A 26,260-nucleotide genomic window follows, 5' to 3' on the forward strand; every position below is an offset into this window, starting at 1 on the left:
GACTTGATCTTATTTACTACAACTGAAATATGACTGTTTAAAATTTTAGGGGGATTGGACTGCTAGTAGCGAAAATGTGGTCTCCGTCAAATTTGGGTCTTTAATTGGACTCTGATTAATTTCGATCAAGAACTGGACTCTGATGAATTTTGCTCTCAAAGTAGACTCTGTCAAATTTCTGTCATTAATTGGACTCTGACGAATTTCTGTTGATAATTGGACTCTGATGAAATTTGAGCTTAAAACTGTCTCTGACTAATTTTGCTCACAAAGTGGACTCTGTTCATTTTTAGGTATAAAATGGTCTCTGACGAAATTCTGTCTATAACTGGGCTCTGTTCAATTTTGGTCTTTACAGGTGAAATAGCCATAAATGGATATAAAACTAAATGTTATGGCTAAGTTGTCTGTTTTCCTTAACAAACATCAAAGACAATATTCTCTGAAAATGGTCTTTTTACAAATTCGGTCATAAACATATAAATAAACTTCTATGATTATTTGAAACTCTGAAAAATAGCTGTAAGGAAATAGGAAGAGAGAACAATATGAAGAGGAGAGAGGGACGGTCCAGATATTATGGAGAAGATAAGATAAGATTAAGAGATGACCTGCATGCGGTGTCTGGCTGACGGTCTAAAGTAAACACAGGTGACGCGAGAGATTGTGAGGTAAGGGGGGGGAGGGAGGGGGTGTGAGGTACGAGCGGGAGATGCAGGGGAAAGACAGTGAAATGATTCAGATATATAGCAATATACTAGTTTCTAAGTAAGTATACCATAAGAACTCTTAACGAAACTCGTTTGACATTATTTTCATTATAAGAACTTTTAACAAACTTCTAAAGTCTCGGAAATTATTTTCATCATAAGAACTTTAACAAACTCGTATGATATTATTTTCATTATAAGAATTCCAAATCTATGACTGACAAAATTTACCTGAAAAACCCTGGCTCATAAACACGAATTTGAATTTCTCCCATAAGAACTTTAACAAACTTCTAAGTCTCGGAAATTATTTTCATCATAAGAACATTAACAACTTCTAAAATCTGTGACTGACAAAATTTACCTGAAAACCCTGGCTCACACGCGGGATATTGGACCTCAAAACCCTGGCTCACACGCGGGATATTGGACCTCAAAACCATGGCTCACACGCTGGATATTGGACCTGAAAACCATGGCTCACACAGGGGATTTCCCCCCCCCCCAAAAAAAAATCCCCTGTGCGTTGCCATCCCTACTACTAACAGACACGCACCAGGAGGCTCTCACGGACACGTGCACAACAGTAAACAGACACGCACCAGGAGGCTCTCACGGACACGTGCACAACAGTAAACAGTCACGCACCAGGAGGCTCTCACGGACACGTGCACAACAGTAAACAGACACGCACCAGGAGGCTCTCACGGACACGTGCACAACAGTAAACAGTCACGCACCAGGAGGCTTTCACGGACACGTGCACAACAGTAAACAGACACGCACCAGGAGGCTCTCACGGACACGTGCACAACAGTAAACAGTCACGCACCAGGAGGCTCTCACGGACACGTGCACAACAGTAAACAGACACGCACCAGGAGGCTCTCACAGACACGTGCACAACAGTAAACAGACACGCACCAGGAGGCTCTCACGGACACATGCACAACACTAAACAGTCACGCACCAGGAGGCTCTCACGGACACGTGCACAACAGTAAACAGACACGCACCAGGAGGCTCTCACGGACACATGCACAACAGTAAACGGAAATCAGTGACCACCATTAGTGCACTATACATATTTCTACCATTTATATATTCCCTGCAGTATATACCCTGCAATATATACCCAGCAATATATAACCTGCAATATATTCCCTACATATATATACCCTGCAGTATAAACCCTGCAATATATATATACCCTGCAATATATACTCCTGCAATATATACCCCTGCAATGTATACCCTGCAATATATACCCCTGCAATATATACACTGCAATGTATACCCCTGCAATATATACCCCTGTAATGTATACCCCTGCAATATATACCCCTGTAATGTATATCCTGGAATATATACCCTGCAATATATACCCCTGCAATATATACCCTGCAATATATACCCCTGCAATATATACCCTGCAATATATACCCCTGCAATATATACCCCTGTAAAGTATATCCTGCAATATATACCCCTGCAATATATACCCCTGCAATGTATATCCTGCAATATATACCCTGCAATATATACCCTGCAATATTCCCCTGTAATATATACCCTGCAATATTCCAGTGTAATATTCCCTGCAATATATACCTTGCAATATATACCCTGCAATATATACCTTGCAATATATACCCTGCAATATATTCCCTGCAATATATACCTTGCAATATATACCCTGCAATATATACCTTGCAATATATACCCTGCAATATATTCCCTGCAGTCGGTGATGTGCTCTACCCCCGTGGCCCTAGAGTAGGTAGAGCCCTATACCCCCGTGACCCTAGACAATTATAAGTTATTATATACAATCAATTTAGAAGATTTTAAAGCCGAATTTGAGTAATGCGTGTGTGAAGGAAGGGGAGATGAGGAAGAGGAGATAAGGAAGAAGGGATGAGGAAGAAGAGATGATCAAAAGGAGATGAGGAAGAGGAGACGTGTGAAGGAAGAGATGAGGAAGGGGAGATAATGAAGAGGGGATGAGGAAGAAGAGATGAGGACTGAGCTACAAACTTCTGGAGAATAACTCACATCTGAGGCGAGTTACCTGCCGCCCTCATATGAATGTTTTAATGATTAGCACAATATAAAATAGTCAGGAAATACGTGCCTCACTTTAATAACATTTTTGTGGTTTTACTTAAACAGTTCAGTGTTCAGTGAATTACGTTAATGTTCTAGCAGTTACACAACTACTGGGCTCTGAAACTCTTCACATTAACCTTCAGATAACATTGACTACTTCGGAAACCTTTGATCCCAAAATGTAACCTAAACTATACGGAGTTGTTTATCAAGTGTGAGAGTAGTGGGTGGGTGGCGGGGGGGGGGGGGGGCTCACTTGGCGCACACGGTGAAGGTGAAGGCTTCGTCAGTGCCCAGGATGTAGGCGGGAGGCTTGAGCACCACCTCGTAGCGAGGCAGCACGAACTCCTCCACCTTGAAGGTCACACTCTGCTGTTGGCCCCGGGGCGTCTTCACGAACAGCGTGTACAATCCCTGACAAAAATGGTCGGATTAGCTACATCAAATATTTTGACACATTAAACATATTTTTTTATCATTATTCAAGAATCAGTAATAAATAATTCCTAGTGATGAGGAGCAAGTTATTAAGTATCATCAGTCAACAGCAAGATATTTTTGTTGTTTGTTAGTGACCAAAATGTGACATAATAACTCAAAACCACGATAAGTTGGTACTGAATTTACCCGAGGTCCAAAGTCTCTAGTGGTCTTGATGGGGCCAGGAAGTAGGCGGCTTGTCAAAGGTCCCTGAATTATTCCCAAGATTCTTTTCAACTGAATTGATGTCTCCGCATTTACGGCTTCGACAAGTAGGTGATATCATGGACTTATTATCTAAGATGAAAATCATCTCTTGTTTTGTGTCCTCCAGAGAACACTGTTAGGTCTCATGATGATGCACTTTGTGAGTTATATTACACATTTTAATAATGTGGTCTGGATTATTATACTACAAATTGTTTAGTATTTTAAAAGTTCCACTGAGATCCGGCCAGTCATGTCCGGTGTGTAGTGTTGTTAGTCCTACTCTGGCTCTCAACCGTTCCTGGAACGACTTGTTCAGTTGAACAACCACTTTCTTGTCCTTCAAATTAACGTTTCGTTTGACTATTCACAAGGTGTTGTTGACATTTTTACCGCAGCGTCTACTTGTTGAGCAACTGTCAGTGACTGGTGGATCATAAGGCCTAGGTGCTTCTCTTCATCAATCTCCACCATGTTCGTCTTGTTGATATGGTAGTTATAGTGCATATTGATATGCTCTACAAGCACCGTCTTAAATTTGTAATATTAAATCGCCTTGCAAGAAATTAACCTTTTTTTGCTTCCCACTTTATCATAGATTCTAATGTCATCTGTAAATTTGATTATTTGGTTTCTAATATTCTCTTCTATATCGTGTTATATATTACAAGAAGTGTTGGTCCCAGGATGGAACCTTGCGGTGCTACACTTGGCATTCTAAACTATATTTATATCCACCTGAGACAACCTCTTGCCTTCCTTCTTGTATATTTTTTTTTATCCAATCAAATGTTTTACCATTTATCCTACGTGGAGAGAGTCTTTCATGTGGTCCATTATCTAAAGCTTTAGAGAAGTCCACGTACACTATATCTGCTGTTCTGCACTTGCGCCTCAGCTAACATCTTAGTTTACTCGTGTTTCTTCAGGAAAGACGCAAGTTACCCTTCAAGAGCCGCAGTTACTTGGTTCATCCTCCAAGTGAATGGTATGTTTATGTCCCCAGAAGTGTGGATGACAATATTATTCCTGCAGGTCTCTGTCCAGGGTAAACCCAGTCACCACAACCACAGGTTGTTCAGCCAGCAGCAGAAGGGAGCCCTCTCCCGCCCCCAGGACGATAGACCAGAGCCCCCAGGACGGTGTACCAGAGCCCCCAGAGCGGTGTACCAGAGCCCCCAGGGCGGTGTACCAGAGCCCCCAGGACGGTGAACCAGAGCCCCCAGGACGGTGTACCAGAGCCCCCAGGGCGGTGTACCAGAGCCCCCAGGACGATAGACCAGAGCTCCCAGGACGATAGACCAGAGCCCCCAGGACGGTGTACCAGAGCCCCCAGGACGGTGTACCAGAGCCCCCAGGGTGGTGTACCAGAGCCCCCAGGACGGTGTACCAGAGCCCCCAGGACGGTGTACCAGAGCCCCCAGGACGGTGTACCAGAGCCCCCAGGGTGGTGTACCAGAGCCCCCAGGACGATAGACCAGAGCCCCCAGGACGATAGACCAGAGCCCCCAGGACGGTGTACCAGAGCCCCCAGGGCGGTGTACCAGAGCCCCCAGGACGGTAAACCAGAGCCCCCAGGGCGGTGTACCAGAGCCCCCAGGACGGTGTACCAGAGCCCCCAGGACGGTGTACCAGAGCCCCCAGGGCGGTGTACCAGAGCCCCCAGGACGATAGACCAGAGCCCCCAGGACGATAGACCAGAGCCCCCAGGACGGTGTACCAGAGCCCCCAGGGCGGTGTACCAGAGCCCCTAGGACGGTGTACCAGAGCCCCCAGGACGGTGTACCAGAGCCCCCAGGGTGGTGTACCAGAGCCCCCAGGACGGTGTACCAGAGCCCCCAGGACGGTGTACCAGAGCCCCCAGGACGGTGTACCAGAGCCCCCAGGACGGTGAACCAGAGCCCCCAGGGCGGTGTACCAGAGCCCCCAAGACGGTGTACCAGAGCCCCCAGGACGGTGTACCAGAGCCCCTAGGGCGGTGTACCAGAGCCCCCAGGACGGTGCACCAGAGCCCCCAGGGCGGTGTACCAGAGCCTCCAGGACGGTGTACCAGAGCCCCCAGGACGGTGTACCAGAGCCCCCAGGACGGTGAACCAGAGCCCCCAGGGCGGTGTACCAGAGCCCCCAGGACGGTGTACCAGAGCCCCCAGGACGGTGTACCAGAGCCCCCAGGACGGTGTACCAGAGCCCCTAGGGCGGTGTACCAGAGCCCCCAGGACGGTGCACCAGAGCCCCTAGGGCGGTGTACCAGAGCCCCCAAGACGGTGCACCAGAGCCTCCAGGACGGTGTACCAGAGCCCCTCACCAGAGCCCCCAGGACTGTGCACCAGAGCCCCCAGGACTGTGCACCAGAGCCCCTAGGGCGGTGTACCAGAGCCCCCAGGACGGTGTACCAGAGCCCCTAGGGCGGTGTACCAGAGCCCCCAGGACGGTGTACCAGAGCCCCTAGGGCGGTGTACCAGAGCCCCCAGGGCGGTGTACCAGAGCCCCCAGGACGGTGTACCAGAGCCCCCAGGACGGTGTACCAGAGCCCCCAGGACGGTGTACCAGAGTCCCCAGGGCGGTGTACCAGAGCCCCCAGGACGGTGCACCAGAGCCCCTAGGGCGGTGTACCAGAGCCCCCAGGACGGTGCACCAGAGCCCCCAGGACTGTGCACCAGAGCCCCCAGGACTGTGCACCAGAGCCCCCAGGACTGTGCACCAGAGCCCCCAGGACTGTGCACCAGAGCCCCCAGGACTGTGCACCAGAGCCCCCAGGACTGTGCACCAGAGCCCCCAGGACTGTGCACCAGAGCCCCCAGGACTGTGCACCAGAGCCCCTCACCACGTCAAGTGAGCACCAATGAGCCCAGTCCTACTTAACCAGACCACAATAACGTTCCACTGTGAGAAGCGAGGTTTATTACAATAGTATTTTTCTCATTTTGTAAACATACTCACCAAAACTATATTACTTCATTGTGTGTTGTATTTTCGTCTCGTGTTCCTATCGTCTATTACCACAAGTGTGTCTCACCTTCTCGGGCTCGTCAGCGAGGTCGAAGTCGAGGTGGACGAGGCCGGCGGTGTTGTCGACGTTCTTCCACTGGGCGACGCGGGTGCCGGCCGGCGTCTGCACCCAGACCTCCGGGTACTGCCGGGGACACCAACACATTACTTGTCAGACCTCATGCAGTGGTCAAACATTTAGCCCTTCACTCACTACTTAATAAAATTATGAGAGATACTGGTTAAAATGGATTGAGTTATCTCTCTCTCTCTCTCTCTCTCTCTCTCTCTCTCTCTCTCTCTCTCTCTCTCTCTCTCTCTCTCTCTCTCTCTCTCTCTCTCTCTCTCTCTCTCTGTCTCTCCAGACCACGGAAGAAGAATTGAAACAGGAATTTCTTTAAGTACTTTCGTATTAATACATCTTCAGAAGGAGTGATTTACAGGTCAAGTATTGGACATATATAGGCAGAAAAGAATGGTGGAGTGAGGTGAGGTACAATGACAAATGAATGGGAATTAGGTGGACCCAATTTGCCCATACGATGCATCTCCTATTCATACCCACCAACAGGCCCACACATGGATAATAATAGCATAAGATAGTAAATATTTACAATGAATTAGTGAGACAAATGAGTCTCAATGATCCTACTCAAATCGCCCTCTATTTGATCTATCAAAAATGGATCTAAGTTATATAAACCACTGCTAATGTTCAAATTACTTTCTTTTGTAATCTGTGTCAGAGCAGATTCAATTATGCTCCTGTTATAAGTGCTTTTACAATTCATTATTGAAGAAGCCATCTTCCAATCAATTTGGTGAGCATCTTCTGACAGATGAACAAACAAAGCATTAGACAATTGGCCGTGTCTTACAGAGTATTTATATTGCGAAATTCTACATTTCAAATCTTTAGATGTTTGCCCAACATAGAACTTATTACAGTCTTTACAAAGTATTTTATATATGACACAATTATCACTACGAGGGCTGTTTCTAACTAATAACTTACCAACAGTATTTTCGTAGCTAAACAATACATGTATATCAAAAAGTTTCAAGGCCTTGACAATATTCTCAAACACAGAGAAATATGATAAACATAACACATTCTTTGGGCGAATTTTTTCTCTGCATATATTATTATAATATGTACGACGTGCTTTGCTACGGCAAACTTCCAAAAAACTCAGTTGGTAACAAAGCTTGGGACCAATCGAATCAATATTCTTAAACTCTTCATCTAAGAATTCTGGACTCACAACTCGAAGAGCTCTTAAATACATTGAAGAAAAAATTGATTTTTTTCACATTGTATCTATGCCTTGAAAAATAATGAACATAAGATAAATTATTCGTAGGTTTTCTGTAGACACTAAACGTTTGTAAAAAAAAAAAATCCCTATGAATAAGTACATCTAGGAATGGCAAACATTTATCAATTTCAGTCTCCAAAGTAAATTTTATAGCAGTGACTTGATCATTAAGTTTGGCTACAAATTCGTCTGTGTTTACATCTGTAGGCCATATACACAAAATATCATCAACATATCTAAACCATGGAATGATTCCAGGGGTAATTTTTGAGACAAATTTCTTTTCGAAGAATTCCATGTACAAGTTTGAAAGCAATGGCGATAAAGGATTCCCCATTGCCATTACAAAAGTCTGTAAATAATTCTCATTATTAAAGGTAAATGTACATTCTTTAATGCACAACTTAACAAGATTGACAATAATATCAGCAGAAAGAGGTAAAATATGATTCATTAGTTCACGAGCATGATAATCAAGAATATCATCAACCGGTACCTTTGTAAACAAAGAACAAACGTCAAAACTGATTAACTTTACATCAGGAGTGACAGGAATACTATTAAATTTGTTAACTAATTCAAGAGAATTGGTCAAATGAGAAGAGGAAATAGTTCCTAACAATGGGGACAAGATTTTGGTAAGCCATTTAGAAAGCTTGTAAGAAATGGATCCCACGGAACTGGTCAGTAGAGACGTTGAGGTAACTCACCGGGTCAGTAGAGACGTTGAGGTAACTCAGCGGGTCAGGTAGAGAGGTTGAGGTAACTCACCGGGTCAGTAAAGACGCTGAGGTAACTCACCGGGTCAGTAGAGACGCTGAGGTAACTCACCGGGTCAGTAGAGACGCTGAGGTAGGGTCCTGTGAGAGTGAGGATCCTGAACTTGACATTCTGGCTGGGCTCGTACAGGTACTTGTCCGTCTGGACGAAGGTGATGTCGCTGCTTTTCTTGAGAGTGAGGGCAACGGTGCGGTTGAGCTTGGCGCCGCCCACCACGCCCGCCACGTGTAGTGAGTGGGAGTACACCGAGGAACTCGGCACCGACACGTCGTAGCACGAACCTGTCTTTCCTGGAACAGTAACTCTAGATGCAGACGAGGAGTCACAATAACATGGCTGAAATATGTTGACCAAACCACACACTAGAAAGTGAAGGGACGACGACGTTTCGGTCCGTCCTGGACCATTCCCAAGTCGAATGTGATAATTGTCCAGGACGGACCGAAACGTCGTCGTCCCTTCGCTTTCTAGGGTGTGGTATGGTCAACAGTAACTCTAGTTGTTACATATATATATATATATATATATATATATATATATATATATATATATATATATATATATATATATATATATATATATATATATATATAAATATATATATATATATATATATATATATATATATATATATATATATATATATATATATATATATATATATATATATATATATATATATATATTTATATATATATATATATTATTAAATATGACCGAAAAAGTAAGATTAATAATTCTAACAAATTTTCTCAATATTTCTTATGTTTCTTTTAACTGTTGATGGTAATTGAAAAATCAATTCTCCAAAATTCATTTTTATTTCTAGTCTGACGCGACACTTAAACGCGTTTCGTAATAACTTATTACATTTTCAAAGACTTTAGTTTACACACACACACACAACTATAACCTACAAACACTAAACAGAGTCCTACTGTGCTATAATTCATATGGCTTACATTTTATATACCTGCATTTGAGTGAGGTGATATGTAACAGCAGTTTTGGATGAGGTGAAAACACAAGACAGAACACGTAACAATGGGTATAATATTGGGTAAGTTTAAAGGGAAGAATGGAAGTAACTGCAAAAGGCCTATGGCCCATATTTCTTGATGCTTCTATATTGGTGTGGAGTCTTGAAGTGGGTAGAATATAGTTGTGCATTAACTGGCTGTTGAAACTGGCTGTTGATTGCTGGTGTTGACTTCTTGATGTGTAGTGCCTCGCAGATATCAAGCCGCCTGCTATCGCTGTATCTATCGATGATTTCTGTGTTTTTTGTTAAGACTTCTCTGGTGATGGTCTGGTTGTGGGAAGAGATTATATGTTCCTTAATGGAGCCCTGTTGCTTATGCATCATTAATCGCCTGGAAAGAGATGTTGTTGTCTTGCCTATATACTGAGTTCTTTGAGGCTTACAGTCCCCAGGTGGGCATTTGAAGGCATAGACGACATTGGTCTCTTAAAGCGTTCTGATTTGTGTCTGGAGAGTTTCTCATGAGTAGATTGGCCGTGTTTTTGATTTTATAGTAAAACGTCAATTGTATTTTCTGATTTTTGTCTGTAGGGATAACGTTCCTATTAACAATATCTTTCAGGACCCTTTCCTCCGTTTTATGAGCTGTGGAAAAGAAGTTCCTGTAAAATAGTCTAATAGGGGGTACAGGTGTTGTGTTAGTTGTCTCTTCAGAGGTTGCATGGCATTTCACCTTCCTTCTTATGGTGTCTTCAACGAAACCATTGGAGAAGCCGTTGTTGACTAGGACCTGCCTTACCCTACAGAGTTCTTCATCGACTTGCTTCCATCCTGAGCTGTGGCTGAGAGCACGGTCGACATAAGCATTAACAACACTCCTCTTGTACCTGTCTGGGCAGTCACTGCTGGCATTGAGGCACATTCCTATGTTTGTTTCCTTTGTGTAGACTGCAGTGTGGAAAACTCCGCTCCTTTCCATGACTGTTACATCTAGAAAGGGCAGCTTCCCATCCTTCTCCATCTCGTATGTGAAACAACACAGAATTCCACTCAAATGCCTCCTTCAGCTCCTGCACATGTCTAACATCAGGTACCTGTGTAAAAAGGTCGTCAACATACCTGCAGTATATGGCCGGTTTCAAGTTCATGTCGACTAAGACCTTTTGTTCAATGGTACCCAAGTAGAAGTTCGCAAACAGGACACCTAGGGGAGAACCCATGGCGACCCCATCTACTTGCTTATACATGTGCCCATCCGGGCTCAAGAAGGGTGCCTCTTAAGTACAAGCTTGGAGTAGTTTCCTTAGAATGTTTTCTGGTATGTTAAGAGGAGTACAGGCCGGATCACGATACACTCTGTCCGCTATCATCCCGATTGTTTCATCCACAGGTACGTTGGTAAACAGTGATTCTACGTCCAACGAGGCTCTTATCCCCGTGGCCCATGTTCCCCGCAGTAAGTCAACAAATTCCTTTGGAGAATTCAGGCTGAAGGCGCAAGGGACATAAGGAGTCAGCAAGCCGTTGAGTCGCTTCGCCAGTCTGTACGTGGGTGTGGGTATCTGCCTGATGATTGGCCGAAGTGGGTTTCCAGGCTTGTGTGTCTAGGGTTCTCCCCTATATGTCCTGTTTGCGAACTTCTACATGGGAACCATCGAACAAAAGGTCTTAGTCGACATGAACTTGAAACCGGCCATATACTGCAGGTATATTGACGACATTTTTACACAGGTACCTGATGTTAGACATCTGCAGGAGCTGAAGGAGGCATTTGAGCGGAATTCTGTGTTGCGTTTCACTTACGAGATGGAGAAGAATGGGAAGCTGCCCTTTCTAGATGAAACAGTCATGGAAAGAAGCGGAGGTTTCCACACTGCAGTCTACACTAAGGAAACGAACATAGGAATGTGCCTAAATGCCAACAGCGACTGCCCAGACAGGTACAAGAGGAGTGTTGTTAATGCTTATGTCGAACGTACTCTTAGCCACAGCTCAGGATGGAAGATAGTCGATGAAGAACTCTGTAAGGTAAGGCAGGTCCTAGTCAACAACGGCTTCTCCAATGGTTTCGTTGAAGACATCATAAGAAGGAAGGTGAAATGCCATGCAACCTCTGAAGAGACAACTAACACAACACCTGTACCCCCTGTTAGACTATTTTACAGGAACTTCTTTTCCACAGCTCATAAAACGGAAGACAGGGTCCTGAAAGATATTGTTATTAAGAACGCTATCCCTACAGACAAAAATCAGAAAATACAATTGACGATTTACTATAAAACCAAAAAACCGGCCAACCTAATCATGAGAAACTCTCCAGACACAAAGCAGAACGCTTTAAAAGAGACGAATGTCGTCTATGCCTTCAAATGCCCACTTGGGGACTGTAAGCCTTAAAGAACTCAGTATATTGGCAAGACAACAACATCTCTTTCCAGGCGATTAACGATGCATAAGCAACAGGGCTCCATTAAGGAACATATAATCTCTTCCCACAACCAGACCATCACCAGAGAAGTCTTAACAAAAAACACAGAAATCATCGATAGATACAGCGATAGCAGGCGGCTTGATATCTGTGAGGCACTACACATCAAGAAGTCATCCCAGCAATCAACAGCCAGTTAATGCACAACTATATTCTACCCACTTTAAGATTCTGCACCAATATAGAAGCATTAAGAAATATGGGCCAATAGGCCCTTTGCAGTTACTCCCATTCTTCCCTTTAAACGTACCCAATATTATAACCATTGTTTCGTGTTCTGTCTTGTGTTTTCACCTCATCCAAAACTGTTGTTACATATCACCTCACTCAAATGCAGGTATGTAAAATGTAAGTCATTTAAATTATAGCATAGTAGGACTCTGTTTAGTGTTTGCAGGTTATAGTTGTGTGTGTGTAAACTAAAGTCTTTGACAATGTAATAAGTTATTACGAAACACGTTCAAATGTCGCGTCAGACTAGATATCAAAATGAATTTTGGAGAATTGAGTTTTCAATTATTATCGACAGTGAAAAGAAACATAAGAAATATTGAGAAAATTCGTGTTAGAATTATTAATCTTATTAATCACTTCTCAGCCTACTATGCAAGGCCCGATTTGCCTAATAAGCCAAGTTTTCATTAAATAATTGTTTTTCGACTACCTAACCTACCTAACCTAACCTAACCTAACTTTTTCGGCTACCTAACCCAACCTAACCTATAAAGATAGGTTAGGTTAGGTTAGGTAGGGTTCGTTAGGTTCGGTCATATATCTACATTAATTTTAACTCCAATACAAAAAAATTGACCTCATACATAATGAAATGGGTAGCTTTATCATTTCATAAGAAAAAAAATAGAGAAAATATATTAATTCAGAAAAACTTGGCTTATTCGGCAAATCGGGCCTTGCATAGTAGGCCAAAAAGTGCGTTCTGGCTACTAGGTACGACATATATATTTATATATATATATATATATATATATATATATATATATATATATATATATATATATATATATATGTCGTACCTAGTAGCCAGAACGCACTTGTCAGCCTACTATGCAAGGCCCGATTTGCCTAATAAGCCAAGTTTTCATGAAATAATTGTTTTTCGACTACCTAACCTACCTAACCTAACCTAACCTAACTTTTTCGGCTACCTAACCTAACCTAACCTATAAAGATAGGTTAGGTTAGGTTAGGTAGGGTTGGTTAGGTTAGGTAGGGTTGGTTAGGTTCGGTCATATATCTACGTTAATTTTAACTCCAATAAAAAAAATTGACCTCATACATAATGAAATGGGTAGCTTTATCATTTCATAAGAAAAAACATTAGAAAAAATATATTAATTCAGGAAAACTTGGCTTATTAGGCAAATCGGGCCTTGCATAGTAGGCCAAAAAGTGAGTTCTGGCTACTAGGTATGACATATATATATATATATATATATATATATATATATATATATATATATATATATATATATATATATATATATAGAAAAGTTTGTGAGGGTACCACCTCTGGTGCCAATGTGGGGACCCATAGCCTCGGAGAAGAAAATAAAAAGTATTCAGAGGAGACCTTGTGGTTTCTCACTGAACACTAATATTATCTTCTCCTACCACCCCCATTCTTTTGTATGTACACATATATATTTACTTTATTTGAACTTTGTTACAAAAAAGGAGTTACATATGGGTTACATATTTATTTACATATATATTTACTTTATTTGAACTTTGTTACAAAAAAAGGAGTTACATATGGGTTATATATATATATATATATATATATATATATATATATATATATATATATATATATATATATATATATATATATATATAAATTTTTTGTGTTTAAACTTTGTATTCTTGATATGGGAATAAAGCGTATAAAACATTTAATCAACAACAAGGTGTCGATTTGTGGAACCAATTGCCGGGAAACATAACAGACGTATTGTCCCTTGATTGTTTCAAGCATAGATTGTCGTTGTGGCTGTGGTGGTTAATGGTTCATAATAATGGGTGGCGGTGTATACTGGTCCATAATGGTGGTGGTGGAGGCTACTGGTCCATAATGGTGGTGGTGGAGGTTACTGGTCCATAATAGTGGTGGTGGAGGTTACTGGTCCATAATGGTGGTGATGGTTACTGGTCCATAATAGTGGTGGTGGAGGTTACTGGCCTATAATGGTGGTGGTGGTTACTGGTCCATAATAGTAGTGGTGGTGGTTACTGGTCCATAATAGTAGTGGTGGTGGTTACTGGTCCATAATAGTAGTGGTGGTGGTTACTGGTCCATAATAGTAGTGGTGGTGGTTACTGGTCCATAATGGTGGTGGTGGTTACTGGTCCATAATAGTAGTGGTGGTGGTTACTGGTCCACAATAGTAGTGGTGGTGGTTACTGGTCCATAATGGTGGTGGTGGAGGTTACTGGTCCATAATAGTGGTGGTGGAGGCTACTGGTCCATAATGGTGGTGGTGGAGGTTACTGGTCCATAATAGTGGTAGTGGAGGATACTGGTCCATAATGGTGGTGGTGGTTACTGGTCCATAATAGTGGTGGTGGTGGTTACTGGTCCATAATGGTGGTGGTGGAGGTTACTGGTCCATAATAGTGGTGGTGGAGGTTACTGGTCCATAATAGTGGTTGTGGTGGTTACTGGTCCATAATAGTAGTGGTGGTGGTTAATGGCCCATAATAGTGGTGGTGGAGGTTACTGGTCCATAATAGTGGTGGTGGTGGTTACTGGTCCATAATAGTAGTGGTGGTGGTTACTGGTCCATAATAGTGGTGGTGGTTACTGGCCCATAATAGTGGTGGTGGAGGTTACTGGTCCATAATAGTGGTGGTGGTGGTTACTGGTCCATAATAGTAGTGGTGGTGGTTACTGGTCCATAATAGTGGTGGTGGTGGTGGTGGTGGTTACTGGTCCATAATAGTGGTGGTGGAGGTTACTGGTCCATAATAGTGGTGGTGGTGGTTACTGGTCCATAATAGTGGTGGTGGTGGTTACTGGTCCATAATAGTAGTGGCGGTGGTTACTGGTCCATAATAGTGGTGGTGGTGGTTACTGGTCCATAATAGTAGTGGTGGTGGTTACTGGTCTATAATAGTGGTGGTGGTGGTTACTAGTCCATAATAGTGGTGGTGGAGGTTACTGGTCCATAATAGTGGTGGTGGTGGTTACTAGTCCATAATAGTGGTGGTGGAGGTTACTGGTCCATAATAGTAGTGGTGGTGGTTACTGGCCCGTGTCGACGTCAGTCCGCAGTGAAAGAGTTATTAACAATGACCACTAGACGCCCCGTCACGAGGACATGTTTGTCAACTTAAAAATGTGACTTGGGTGATTGTCTCCAGTGTCCGTCGTGGTGTACTAACCTGCTGGAATGTCTAGAGTGGTCTGGGGAATGATGGTAATGTTCCGCTCCTCAGGCAGCTGCTGGTAGTCGTAGGCGGTGACTGCTACCGTCAGTTTCCCAGCTGGAGCTGACGGGTCGTCCACGACCACACACAGCTGGGCTGTTGTTCCTGCCACCCACTGCTTGGGCGTGGTGACCACGTAGCCTCTGTGGGGGGCAAGGCAAGCTGTTAGTCCACCAGCCAATTATCATATACATGGGCGAGCACTTGAGAACTGCGAGTCTTACAGATACCTTGGTGTCCCCATTAACGACCCTGAGTACCTTTCTTCTCTCAAGAGGAGACTTTGGGAGAGATTAAAGCCCTTGCGGGTTCTTGTTGGTGTCAATCATGGACTTAACGTGAGACTTGCTAGAATGTTTTATGTATCATTTATACGCTCTGTGATTGACTACAATGCTCTACATCTCACACTGTATACTGACAAAGAGCTGAAATTTGAAACCTTGCAAAATGAAGCTATGCGTCTCATCCTTGGGGCTCCAAAGTCCACGAGAATAGTTAATATGAGAGCAGAGTTAAAATTACCTACCATAAGTGAGAGAATTTTGTCTATTAGCACAGTTTTCGGCGTGAAGGTATTGAGTAGATCTAGACAACACATGAAGTTTCAAACTAAACTTTCTAATATGCTGCACTCACCTGAGGTCTATAGAAGAAGAACGAAATCTGATTATGTATATTGGTTCTACAAGGTAGCCAACTCCATCAAAATATTAAATATGTACCCAACTCAACTAATGATTAATCAACCAATTACTCCATGGGATAACTGGGATCTATCAGTTGATTTTGTAAATGCGCCCAAGAAAGATACTGTGCACACTACATTATTAAAACAGTTAACACTGAAAAGCATCACTGAAAGTACTCAGAGTATGGGTAACGATGTGTATCAGTGCTATACCGACGGCTCTGTAGAAGAAGGTGGACGATGTACCGGATGTGCATGTAACATTTTTTAACAATCTTCTCTCGTACATACAGCAATGAAGCGCGTCAATGACTGGGCAAGTACAACTCAAACCGAACTTGCAGGCATATACCTTGCCACTGAATTTTTAAAAGAGAAAGGCAGTGGACTTATATACTGTGACTCGCAGAGTGCACTCTTGGCATTGAACGCACATAGTAGTGACACCCAGAAAATAGTCAGTGATATTCGAATGAATGTTTTAGCTGCTAAAGAAAACAGATTTGAGATTAAATTCCTACGGATACCATCACATGTTGGCATCTCAAGGCATGACACTGTTGATATGCTTGCAAAGACAGCCTGCAGAAAACCAGTGGTAGAAATTGATATGGGTGTTTCATTAGCAGTGACAAAGAGAATACTTAAACAAATATCTAATGAAGATCTCACTGACCTAACAAATTCACAAAGACCTGAAAGTTGTAGCATTAAATATTATGATAGATATCGTGAGGAGACATTCACATATGGGACTAATAGAACAAGAACCCGGAAATATGATGTTATAGTGGCCAGAATACGCCTGGGATATAGACGTATCTGGCAGCTTTCTCAAAACCTAAATGTCGAGTACACAATGTGTCAACTTTGTGAAAGAGAAAAACATGCACTCTCTTGAACATTATATTGTAGAATGTCCCATATTGACTGACTTTCGCCCTCCTGGGCTGAGGTATGCTGAATTTTGTAATTACTATATGAGTACTGGAACACTTGATGATATATTGGACTTGTACCCAAGATTAACCATGTAATATATCAATTATACAATGTATGTATGTGATGTAACTATATAACCTGAGCTTGTAAAAGCACCTTAATCACCTTCAGTGATTAAGTGCTTAATTGCACACTGTTTCTTTATCAGCTATCTCACCCTGTCTGAGTAAATAAGACAAATGTATGTGAATGCAAGTGTGTGTATATATGTATGTATATGTGTGTGTGTGTGTATATGTATGGGTATAAAGTATATATGGAAGCATAAAGGTCCGCTTTGAAGATGCTAGTCTCTGGAGGTAAGCGACACATATAAGTTCAATCAGGAAAAATATCAGAGTAGCCTACACCGTCTGCACGGTGAAGATGGAAACGGAGTGGGAGTGAGAAGAAAAGTGCTCAAGGAAAAGGCGTTTTAGAACCGTAGGGGGGGTAAAAGCTTTTGTGATGCGGGTTAAGGATGTACAAAACTGCAGAAGGGGGACTCTCCACGGGAGCAAAGAAGGAACAACACGAGTAGCAATATTAGAAATACGAACTGAAAGAGAATCCTGTAAGTGAAATAACCGAACAGAAAGAGGGAGGTGGGGAAGAGGAGCAGGAACCGCAGGAGGGATTAAAGTTAAAGGACGACAGAGGCGAGAGGAAGGATGTTGCAAGGACCACGCAAGATAGTGAAGACAGTAGCGATCATGGCGGTCCTGGAGAGATAGGAAGCCAGTGTCAACATACTAGCTGAGGATGGGAGTCGAACGAAAGGCACCAGAACTGAGGCGCAACCCAGTATGGTGCAAAGCATCAAAACAGTGAAGAGTAGGAGAAGCAGACGAGTAAGCAGGGCAACCATAATCGAGCTTAGACAGGACGAGAGGAATGTAAAGCGAGTAGAGTGTGCCTATCTGCTCCCCAAGAAGAATGGGACAATACCCGAAGAAGGGTAAGGGCCTCGGAGGGTAGAGCATTCAACACGGAGGTAAGAAATATGGCGGGATTAAGACAAACAAAAATCAAAAAGCTTAGCGGAATCCTTGTACACAATGGGGTGACCATAAAGCGACAAAGAACGACAAAGAACGACACGCTTCCAAGTAAAAGTCATTGCACAAGTCTTAGATGTAGACAACCTGAAGCAATGATCGGTGGCCCAAGATGACACGGCATCAATCGCAAGTTGAAGCCGGCGTTGAAGGAGAGATGAATCATCGCCCTGACAGCAAAGGGTAAGAGCGTCAACATAAAGAGTGGAGAAGACGCCTGAAGGAAGAGAAGAAAGAAGACCATTGAGGGCAACCAGAAAAAGAGTAGTGCTCAGAACACAACTCTGGGCACACCTTCATATTGCTGAAAAGAGGCAAAGAGAGCGGTACCAAGCCTCACCCGAAAGGAACGACGAGAAAGGAAGCTGTGGAGAGAGATGACCACGAAGGCCAAAAGAATGAAGCTGGGATAGAAAATGATATCGCCATGTGGTGTCGTAAGCCTTTTCCAGGTCAAAAAGAACGGCAACAACGGAGGTCTTCGCAGCAAAAGCAGTACGAATATAGACCTCCAAGTTCACCAGGACATCTGTGGTGTTGCGGCACATGCGGAAACAAGATTGAGAAGGGGAGAGGTGGTGATGGTGTTTTAAGAACCACATCAGACGAACGTTAATCATACGTTCAAAGAGTTTGCAGACACAACTTGTGAGGGCAATAGGGCGAAAGTCCTTAGGGAAAGTTCTCAGAGACCCTGGTTTGTGAACAGGGAGGAAAATGGCATGGAGCCAGTCCTCAGGGACTGACGATGACTGTGCACAGAAGGAGATGGCAAAGCATCTCATAATGAATGCCATCGGAGCCCGCCGCCGTAGAACTGCAGAGGGCCAGGGCAGACCGAAGTTCAGAGAGAGAGAAGGGATCATTATAGGGAAGGGGAAGATGAGTGTAGAAATCTAAAGGACGAGATTCAAGGACAGGTTTACGAAGAAGGAAAGATTGGGGAAGATGAAAACCAGAGCTAACAGAAGAAAAGTGGGAACCCAGTTCGGTAGCGACCTGCAACGGGTCTGCCACAAGAGTACCACGGAGGTAAAGGACTGGTAAGACATCGGGAACGAACTTACCCGCTATCTTGTGGATACGCTTCCAGATCTGTGGCAGAGGAATGTCGGATGTAATGATTGGAGACATAAGACCTCCAACATTCACGTTTAGTCGTATGGATGGCCCTACGGGCCACCGCACTCGCCTTCCGAAATAAAAGAAAAGAATTAGCCGTCGGCGGTGTCTCTTCCAGGCTGCACGCTTACAGCAGACAGCCCGAGCACAGTCTGTATTCCACCTGCTTTGTAACACACTACCAGCATGGGTTCAGAGATGGTAAATCATGCCTCACAGTCCTAATAGAATTCTATGACCAAGCAACACAAATTAGGCAGGAAAGAGAAAGGTGGGCAGACTGCATTTTCTTGGATTGTCAGAAAGCCTTTGACACTACCTCACAAAAGGCTGTTACAAAAGTTGGAGCAGCAGGCAGGAGTAAAAGGTAAGGTGCTCCAGTGGATAAGGGAGTATCTAAGCAATAGGAAACAGTAAGTAACGGTGAAGGGGGAGGCATCAGAGTGGCGAGATGTCACCAGCGGAGTCCCACAGGGCTCTGTACTCAGACTCATCCTGTTTCTAGTATATGTAAACGACCTTCCAGAGGGTATACACTCATTCCTCTCAATGTTAGCTGACGATGCAAAAATTATGAGAAGAATCAAAACAGATGAAGATAGACAGAGACTACAGGACGACCTAGACAAAGTGGAGGAATGGTCTAGAAAATGGCTGCTAAAGTTCAACTCAGGAAAGTGTAAAGTAATGAAATTAGGCGAAGGGAGCAGGAGGCTGAACACAAGGTACCATCTGGGAGGTGAAATCCTACAAGAGTCAAATAGAGAGAAAGATCTGGGAGTCGATATCACACCAAACCTGTCCCCAGAGGCCCACATTAAAAGGATATCATCAGCGGCATATGCTAGACTGGCCAATATAAGAACTGCCTTTAGAAACTTGTGTAAGAAATCGTTCAGGACCCTGTATACCACTTATATAAGACCAATCCTGGAGTATGCAGCTCCAGCCTGGAGTCCATACCTAGTTAAACACAAGACGAAGTTAGAGAAGATTCAGAGGAATGCCACCAGACTGGTCCCAGAACTGAGAGGGATGAGTTATGAGGAAAGGCTAAGGGAGCTGAACCTCACAACCCTGGAAAACAGAAGAGTAAGAAGAGACATGATAACCACCTACAAAATTCTCAGGGGAATTGTCAGGGTGGACAAAGACAAACTCTTTAGCGCGGGTGGAACACGAACAAGGGGACACAGGTGGAAACTTAGTACCCAGATGAGCCACAGAGACGTTAGAAAGAATTTTTACATCGTCAGGGTAGTTAACAAATGGAATGCATTAAGTAGTGTTGTGGTGGAGGCTGACTCCATACACAGTTTCCAATGTAGATATGATAGAGCCCAATAGGCTCAGGAATCTAGTTGTACTCACCTAGTGAGTACAACTAGGTGAGTACCAGGGAACGCTCTTCCATTGTCCCTGAGAGGAAGAGCGAGGAATATAGAGGAGGGCAGCATCGAAGACTGCGTCATGAAAAAGGAGGAGAGAGGGAGGGAGAGGCAAAAGGAAGAGGTCAGAGAGAGCAGCACTGAGGGTAAATAGGTTCCAGTCTGCCTTAACAAACTGCCACCTAGGGAAGGAGAGGGGAGGGTGAAAAGAGAAAAAGGTAACAAGGATGGGGAAATGGTCACTGCCATGGAGGTCATCAAGAACCTTCCACGTGAAATCTAAGTAAAGAGAAGAAGAGCAAAGAGAAAGATCAAGACAGGAAAGGGTGCGAGTCCGAGAGTCCAAATGCATGGGTTCACCAGAATTCAGAAGAGACAGAGAAGAAGAGAGGATGAACATCACCCCAAAGGGAATGACGACAATTGAGATCACCTAGCAGGAGCACAGGCTACGGCAAGGAGTCCAGTAGGTGTTTCAGATCGGGAAGAGAAAGTGGGACACTCGGGGGGAGATAAATGGAACAAACGGTGTACTATTTCCTGACAAAGATACAAGCAGCAGAACAATGAAGAGGCGAAGGAAAAAGTAAGGGGACAAAGGGAACATTAATGCGTATCAAGAGAGCAGAAGAGTTAGGCGCCCCAGCAACAGCTGGGAAGTGGGGGGAGAGAAAGGAATAGTCACGAAAGTGACCAGGACGAGCACCAAGCATTGGCTCCTTGGAGACAGACACAAAGGTGCAAAAACCGCAAAATCAGAAGCTGGAGTTCAAGGAAATTGGCGAAATAACCACGAACGTTCCATTGAAGAATAGACATCAACGAGAAGAGAAAGGACAGTAACAGAGAACAATTATGAAACAAAGGCGAAAAGGGAACACAGCACGTTAAAGAAGCGCAGGATCAGGGTCAGGGTCAGCGAAGTCAGGGTTAGGGGGCATGGGTAAATTGAGTAAAGAAGGAGGGAAGGGAGCTAGAAGGAACTCGGACCCTACTCGTCCGGCCAGGGGCTGACGAGTAGGGTCTGGAGGAGGAAGAGGGGAGGACAACCGAGGGTCAAGAACAGCAGCAGGAGGGGTAGAAACCAGGGGATGTACCTCAGCAAGGGCACCAACTGAGAGGGAAGCATTCTACCTCTTGGGCCAAAGAGACCTCCATAGCTGGAACAGGGGGTGGAACCACCGAAACAGGAGGAGACGGAGCGAGAGAATCAGAAGTTGGGGGCGAGGAAGAAAGCGAAGCCTTTTACCCGCCGGGGAGGAGGAAGAAGAGGATCCAGACTTACACTTCTGACTCAAAGAGACAGGTGTCCCAGCAACTTCGTATTGGACAACGATTCCAGCGTCTCAACAAGATAACCAGAACGAGAGCATACACGACGGCCGTTGGAAGAGCGATGGATATCAGCCCATACTGACAGGTGGCGTGGAGAGCCAATAGACGGAGGAGAAGGATGGGAAGGAGGATCGGAGGGAGGTGAGGAAGAAGACACAGGAGACATGACAGACCAAGCACAAAGAAGGGGAACCCCAGACAGAGGACCAGGAGCAGGACCCCTCGGGACAAAACTCAAAGGAACAGAGGAGGAGGGGGCGGTGGGCGTGTCAGGGTCCAAGGCCTGGATACGGTTTCGAGTCTGAGGAAGGTGGGAAGGACGAGGAGAGGAAGAGCACAACAAGCGAGCATAAGAGACGTTAGCTTAAGGTGGGAGCTGGCGAGCTTGGCGCCTCGCCTCAGGAAAAGACAAACGCTCCTGGTGCTTCAAGTTGAGGATGGCTGCCTCAAGCTTGTAATGTATACACGCACGGGAGAAGGTAAGGTGGGCCTCACCGCAATTGAGGCAGCGAGCGTGGGGAGAAGTGCACTCCAACTTAGAGTGATCTTCGCCCCCACACAAAGGACAGAGAGAGACAGTACCAGAGCTGCGGAGGGCACCATGCCCAAACCTCCAGCACTTATTACAGAGCCGAGGAGAGGGAATGTACTCCTGGACGGAGCACCTGGACCCAGCAAAAAGGATAGAGGGCGGAAGGGTCCTACCATCAAAGGTAATCTTCACAACCTGAAGAGGTTGATGGCGACGACCACGAGGGGGTAAATGAGTCCACCTGGAGGACAGAATGGCCCTGGCCATCAAGGATATGACGAATATCTTCGTGGCAGTCCTGGAGATTCCGAACACCAGTAGCAACATGGGATGGAAGGAGAATAGTGCCAACAGGTCTCGCCAAGGCAGGACAAGGCGGCCAAGCGGGAGGCTACATCCTGAGAAGGAGCAGTAATGACACGCGTACTGAGACGGGTGGGGTTGAAGGTAACAGAGGCATCTACAGAATCAACAAGGTGCCTGTGGAGGGAGAAATCGTCAGGAGGAACAGAATCAAGGGGGAGGAGATCAAAGTATTTGGCCCATGAAGCGGGACAAAACAAGGTGTAGTGTAGTAAACAGTCTCCGTGGTGTAGTGGTAAGACACTCGCCTGGCGTTCCGCGAACGCTATGTCATGGGTTCGTATCCTGGCCGGGGAGGATTTACTGGGCGCAATTCCTTAACTGTAGCCTCTGTTTAACACAACAGTAAAATGTGTACTCTGATGAAAAAACGATTCTTCACGGCAGGGGATCGTATTCCAGGGACCTGCCCGAAACGCTACGTGTACTAGTGGCTGTACAAGAATGTAACAACTCTTGTATATATCTCAAAAAAAAAAAAAAAAAAGGCTTGAAACCCATCAGTACGGGAAGGAATCGAACGAGTGCGGCCGTGTCAAGGATGGCATTGAGAACCCCCAGAGAGAGGGAGGGGTTAAAAGGTGCAGTAGTCACAACTAGAGACTGAGCCATGCCAGGGGACGAGATGGTCACCACTGAGGCTTGGGTCTCGACCCAACCACAGAGGAGAAAGGGGAGCCAAGGGAAGTAGTCAGAAGGATCAAAGGAGGAGCAAGATCGGGGCCCAATGCAGCGGGGGCTACAGAGCCAGGTCTTCTAACACAGTCTGACTCGGGGGCTTGGTCACCCACCCCACGAGCCTGAGAAGGTAAAAGAGGAACAGAAGTAGACATAGGTACGGAGAGAAAAATATTCATTCACGAATGTGACCCCATACCCACCATGGAGCCACAATTAGAGGCAGGCCACCAACAAGAAGCTATCGCTGATCATGTCGGGGCCCCCTAGGGGTGCGTCGTGAGTATATGCCCCACAAATGCCAGTTTAAGAACCGTCAGTCCGTCGAGATCGGGTTCAGTGATGAAAGGAGGATTGACAATATAAGGTTCCCCTCACTCTTGACGTTGGGTACTACAGTTCTACGGGTGCAAGAGTATGCCTCCCCAAGCACCTGGGCATCAAAATAGAAGAAGTCCAAAAGAATAACCAAAACAAGCAAAAGGTCGGCAGGAAACGACAAGCAGATAGGAGAAGAGGGGGGGAGAAAAACGAAACATAAGGAAAAGGAACAGCGATCCGGCACAATTGGAGAAGACAGCAGCAGGAGCATAAGATCACAAAAGGACAGAGGACTGTCCCATAGAGCATCACACTCCGGCAGCCGACCACGAAGCCCCATCACGGCGCCAACGGGCCAGATGGGGAGGTGGTACTAGTGTACGAGTGCACCATGACCTACACATGTATTGTTTACTAGTGTACAAGTGCACCATGAACTTCACATGTATTGTTTACTAGTGTACAAGTGCACCTTGACCTTCACATGTATTGTTTACTAGTGTACAAGTGCACCTTGACCTTCACATATATTGTTTACTAGTGTACAAGTGCACCTTGACCTTCACAAGTATTGTTTATATATTTTTATTTTTTATTATTACATGCAAGCATGCAAAGAAATGCAATAAATACAATAAAAACAATACAAGCAAACTAGAACAAAACAGAGCACAAAACACAAAATGACAAAGCACAAACTCACAAAAGTACAAAAGAACAAAGATACTCAACCACAAAACACCGGCCTGAAGGGCTGACCACAAAAACAACAATACATACAAAGACAGGGGAATACAGTACAGAAACGACAACAATACAACACACGGTACCAAAACCAGCACCCAACAACCCAAACACCAGAACATAATTATACAGAACAAGTCTACCGGCACCATAACCACACACGGAGAGGCACCAAGACAAAATGATAACAAATACAACACCAAAGGAAATTACAAATACACAATAGAAACAAAAGGACAGCATAATCGCAATACACAAAACATAATCGCAATACATAACACATAACAAACACCGGAGCACGCAGGAACCGGGAAAACAAACCCGCCCCACCCACACACACACACAACCGCACCCCACAACCATGCACACAAATGGAAGACAACCCACAACATACAGCCAAACAAAGGAATCATGGGGCATAAATATAACTCCCAGAGGTAGGAGCATACTTCTCAGGGAACTCATCCCAAGGAAACCTTTTCTTATAGGCCTCCCAAATCAAATACTCCATGTCAGTAGAGAGTCGATCCCCCTTCCGCTGTGGGGCCTGCATAAACTCAGGAATCACCAAATCGGGCGGAAACGGCCATTCCCGAAGCTCACTGACGCAAGTCGCATAACGAGGCAGGGGAGCACGAAACACCCTCTCCTGTGAAGCAGAAGACACCGAAGAAGAGTACGTAGGCCGCCAAGATGGCCATGGCGCCAAACGCACAGGAACAGAAGGTGACGGTTGACGTGATGGTAACACCTCCACCGGTACCGCAGGAGCTACAGAAGAGATGGCTTCAGAGGAAGAGGCGACCAGACCGCCGCCGACGAAACAGGGAATGAGGAAGGGGGCACGGACCCCCCAAAGCGAGCATCCTTTTTCAGCACCACGACCAGGTCATCACGCTCACCACGAACCTCAGCAGGTGGAACCAACCCCCACGAAGAACCGGTACCATCTGAGACAGGCGACGCACCCGAATCAGGATCCGCAAACACCTCACCAGAAGGGGAGGCCAAAACACTGGCATGGCATCCACAGGCAAATGCACCTCCGCCACCACCATAGATTGCAATGCAATCGAAGCCACCTTGCCGTCGCCGGAAGAACCACAGTCGTCGAACTCGCCAACATCAGCCCAACCAGCAGAAGAACGACAAAGACGCTTAGGCTCCGGCTGCACATCATCAGACCCGGAGGCTGACTCAGAGACACGCGCAACACAAGTCGGGCGAACCAACGCTCGTCGTAGAACGGCGGCATCCTCAACCACATGGGGAACCAGGCCAGGCACAGGATGAGGTGCTGTATCCACCCCAGCACCCAGCGCAGCCAAGACACGAGGCGAGGACACAGGGCCTTACCTTACCTTGAGGTTACCTTGAGGTGCTTCCGGGGCTTAGCGTCCCTGCGGCCCGGTCGTCGACCAGGCCTCCTGGTTGCTGGACTGATCAACCAGGCTGTTGGACGCGGCTGCTCGCAGCCTGACGTATGAGTCACAGTCTAGTTGATCAGGCATCCTTTGGAGGTGCTTATCCAGTTCTC

The 26,260-nt window shown here is 45.1% G+C and overlaps 1 protein-coding gene across 3 annotated transcripts in view; it reads right to left on the bottom strand.

Moving 5' to 3' along the window:
• The window catches only part of LOC123764589 (alpha-1-inhibitor 3), a 209,935-nt gene that overhangs the window by 126,049 nt on the left and 57,626 nt on the right, over positions 1-26,260 (bottom strand). For all 3 annotated transcript variants that reach the window (XM_069314575.1, XM_069314574.1, XM_069314576.1), the window contains exons 2-5: positions 15,466-15,653; positions 8,645-8,883; positions 6,523-6,639; positions 3,076-3,233 (exon numbers count right to left, since the gene is read on the bottom strand). In XM_069314575.1, coding sequence (XP_069170676.1) covers positions 3,076-3,233; positions 6,523-6,639; positions 8,645-8,883; positions 15,466-15,653 — 702 coding nt within the window. The remainder of the gene's footprint in view (positions 1-3,075; positions 3,234-6,522; positions 6,640-8,644; positions 8,884-15,465; positions 15,654-26,260) is intronic.

The sequence above is a fragment of the Procambarus clarkii genome, chromosome 79 (assembly GCF_040958095.1).
Source record: "Procambarus clarkii isolate CNS0578487 chromosome 79, FALCON_Pclarkii_2.0, whole genome shotgun sequence".
Classification (NCBI taxonomy): domain Eukaryota; kingdom Metazoa; phylum Arthropoda; class Malacostraca; order Decapoda; family Cambaridae; genus Procambarus; species Procambarus clarkii.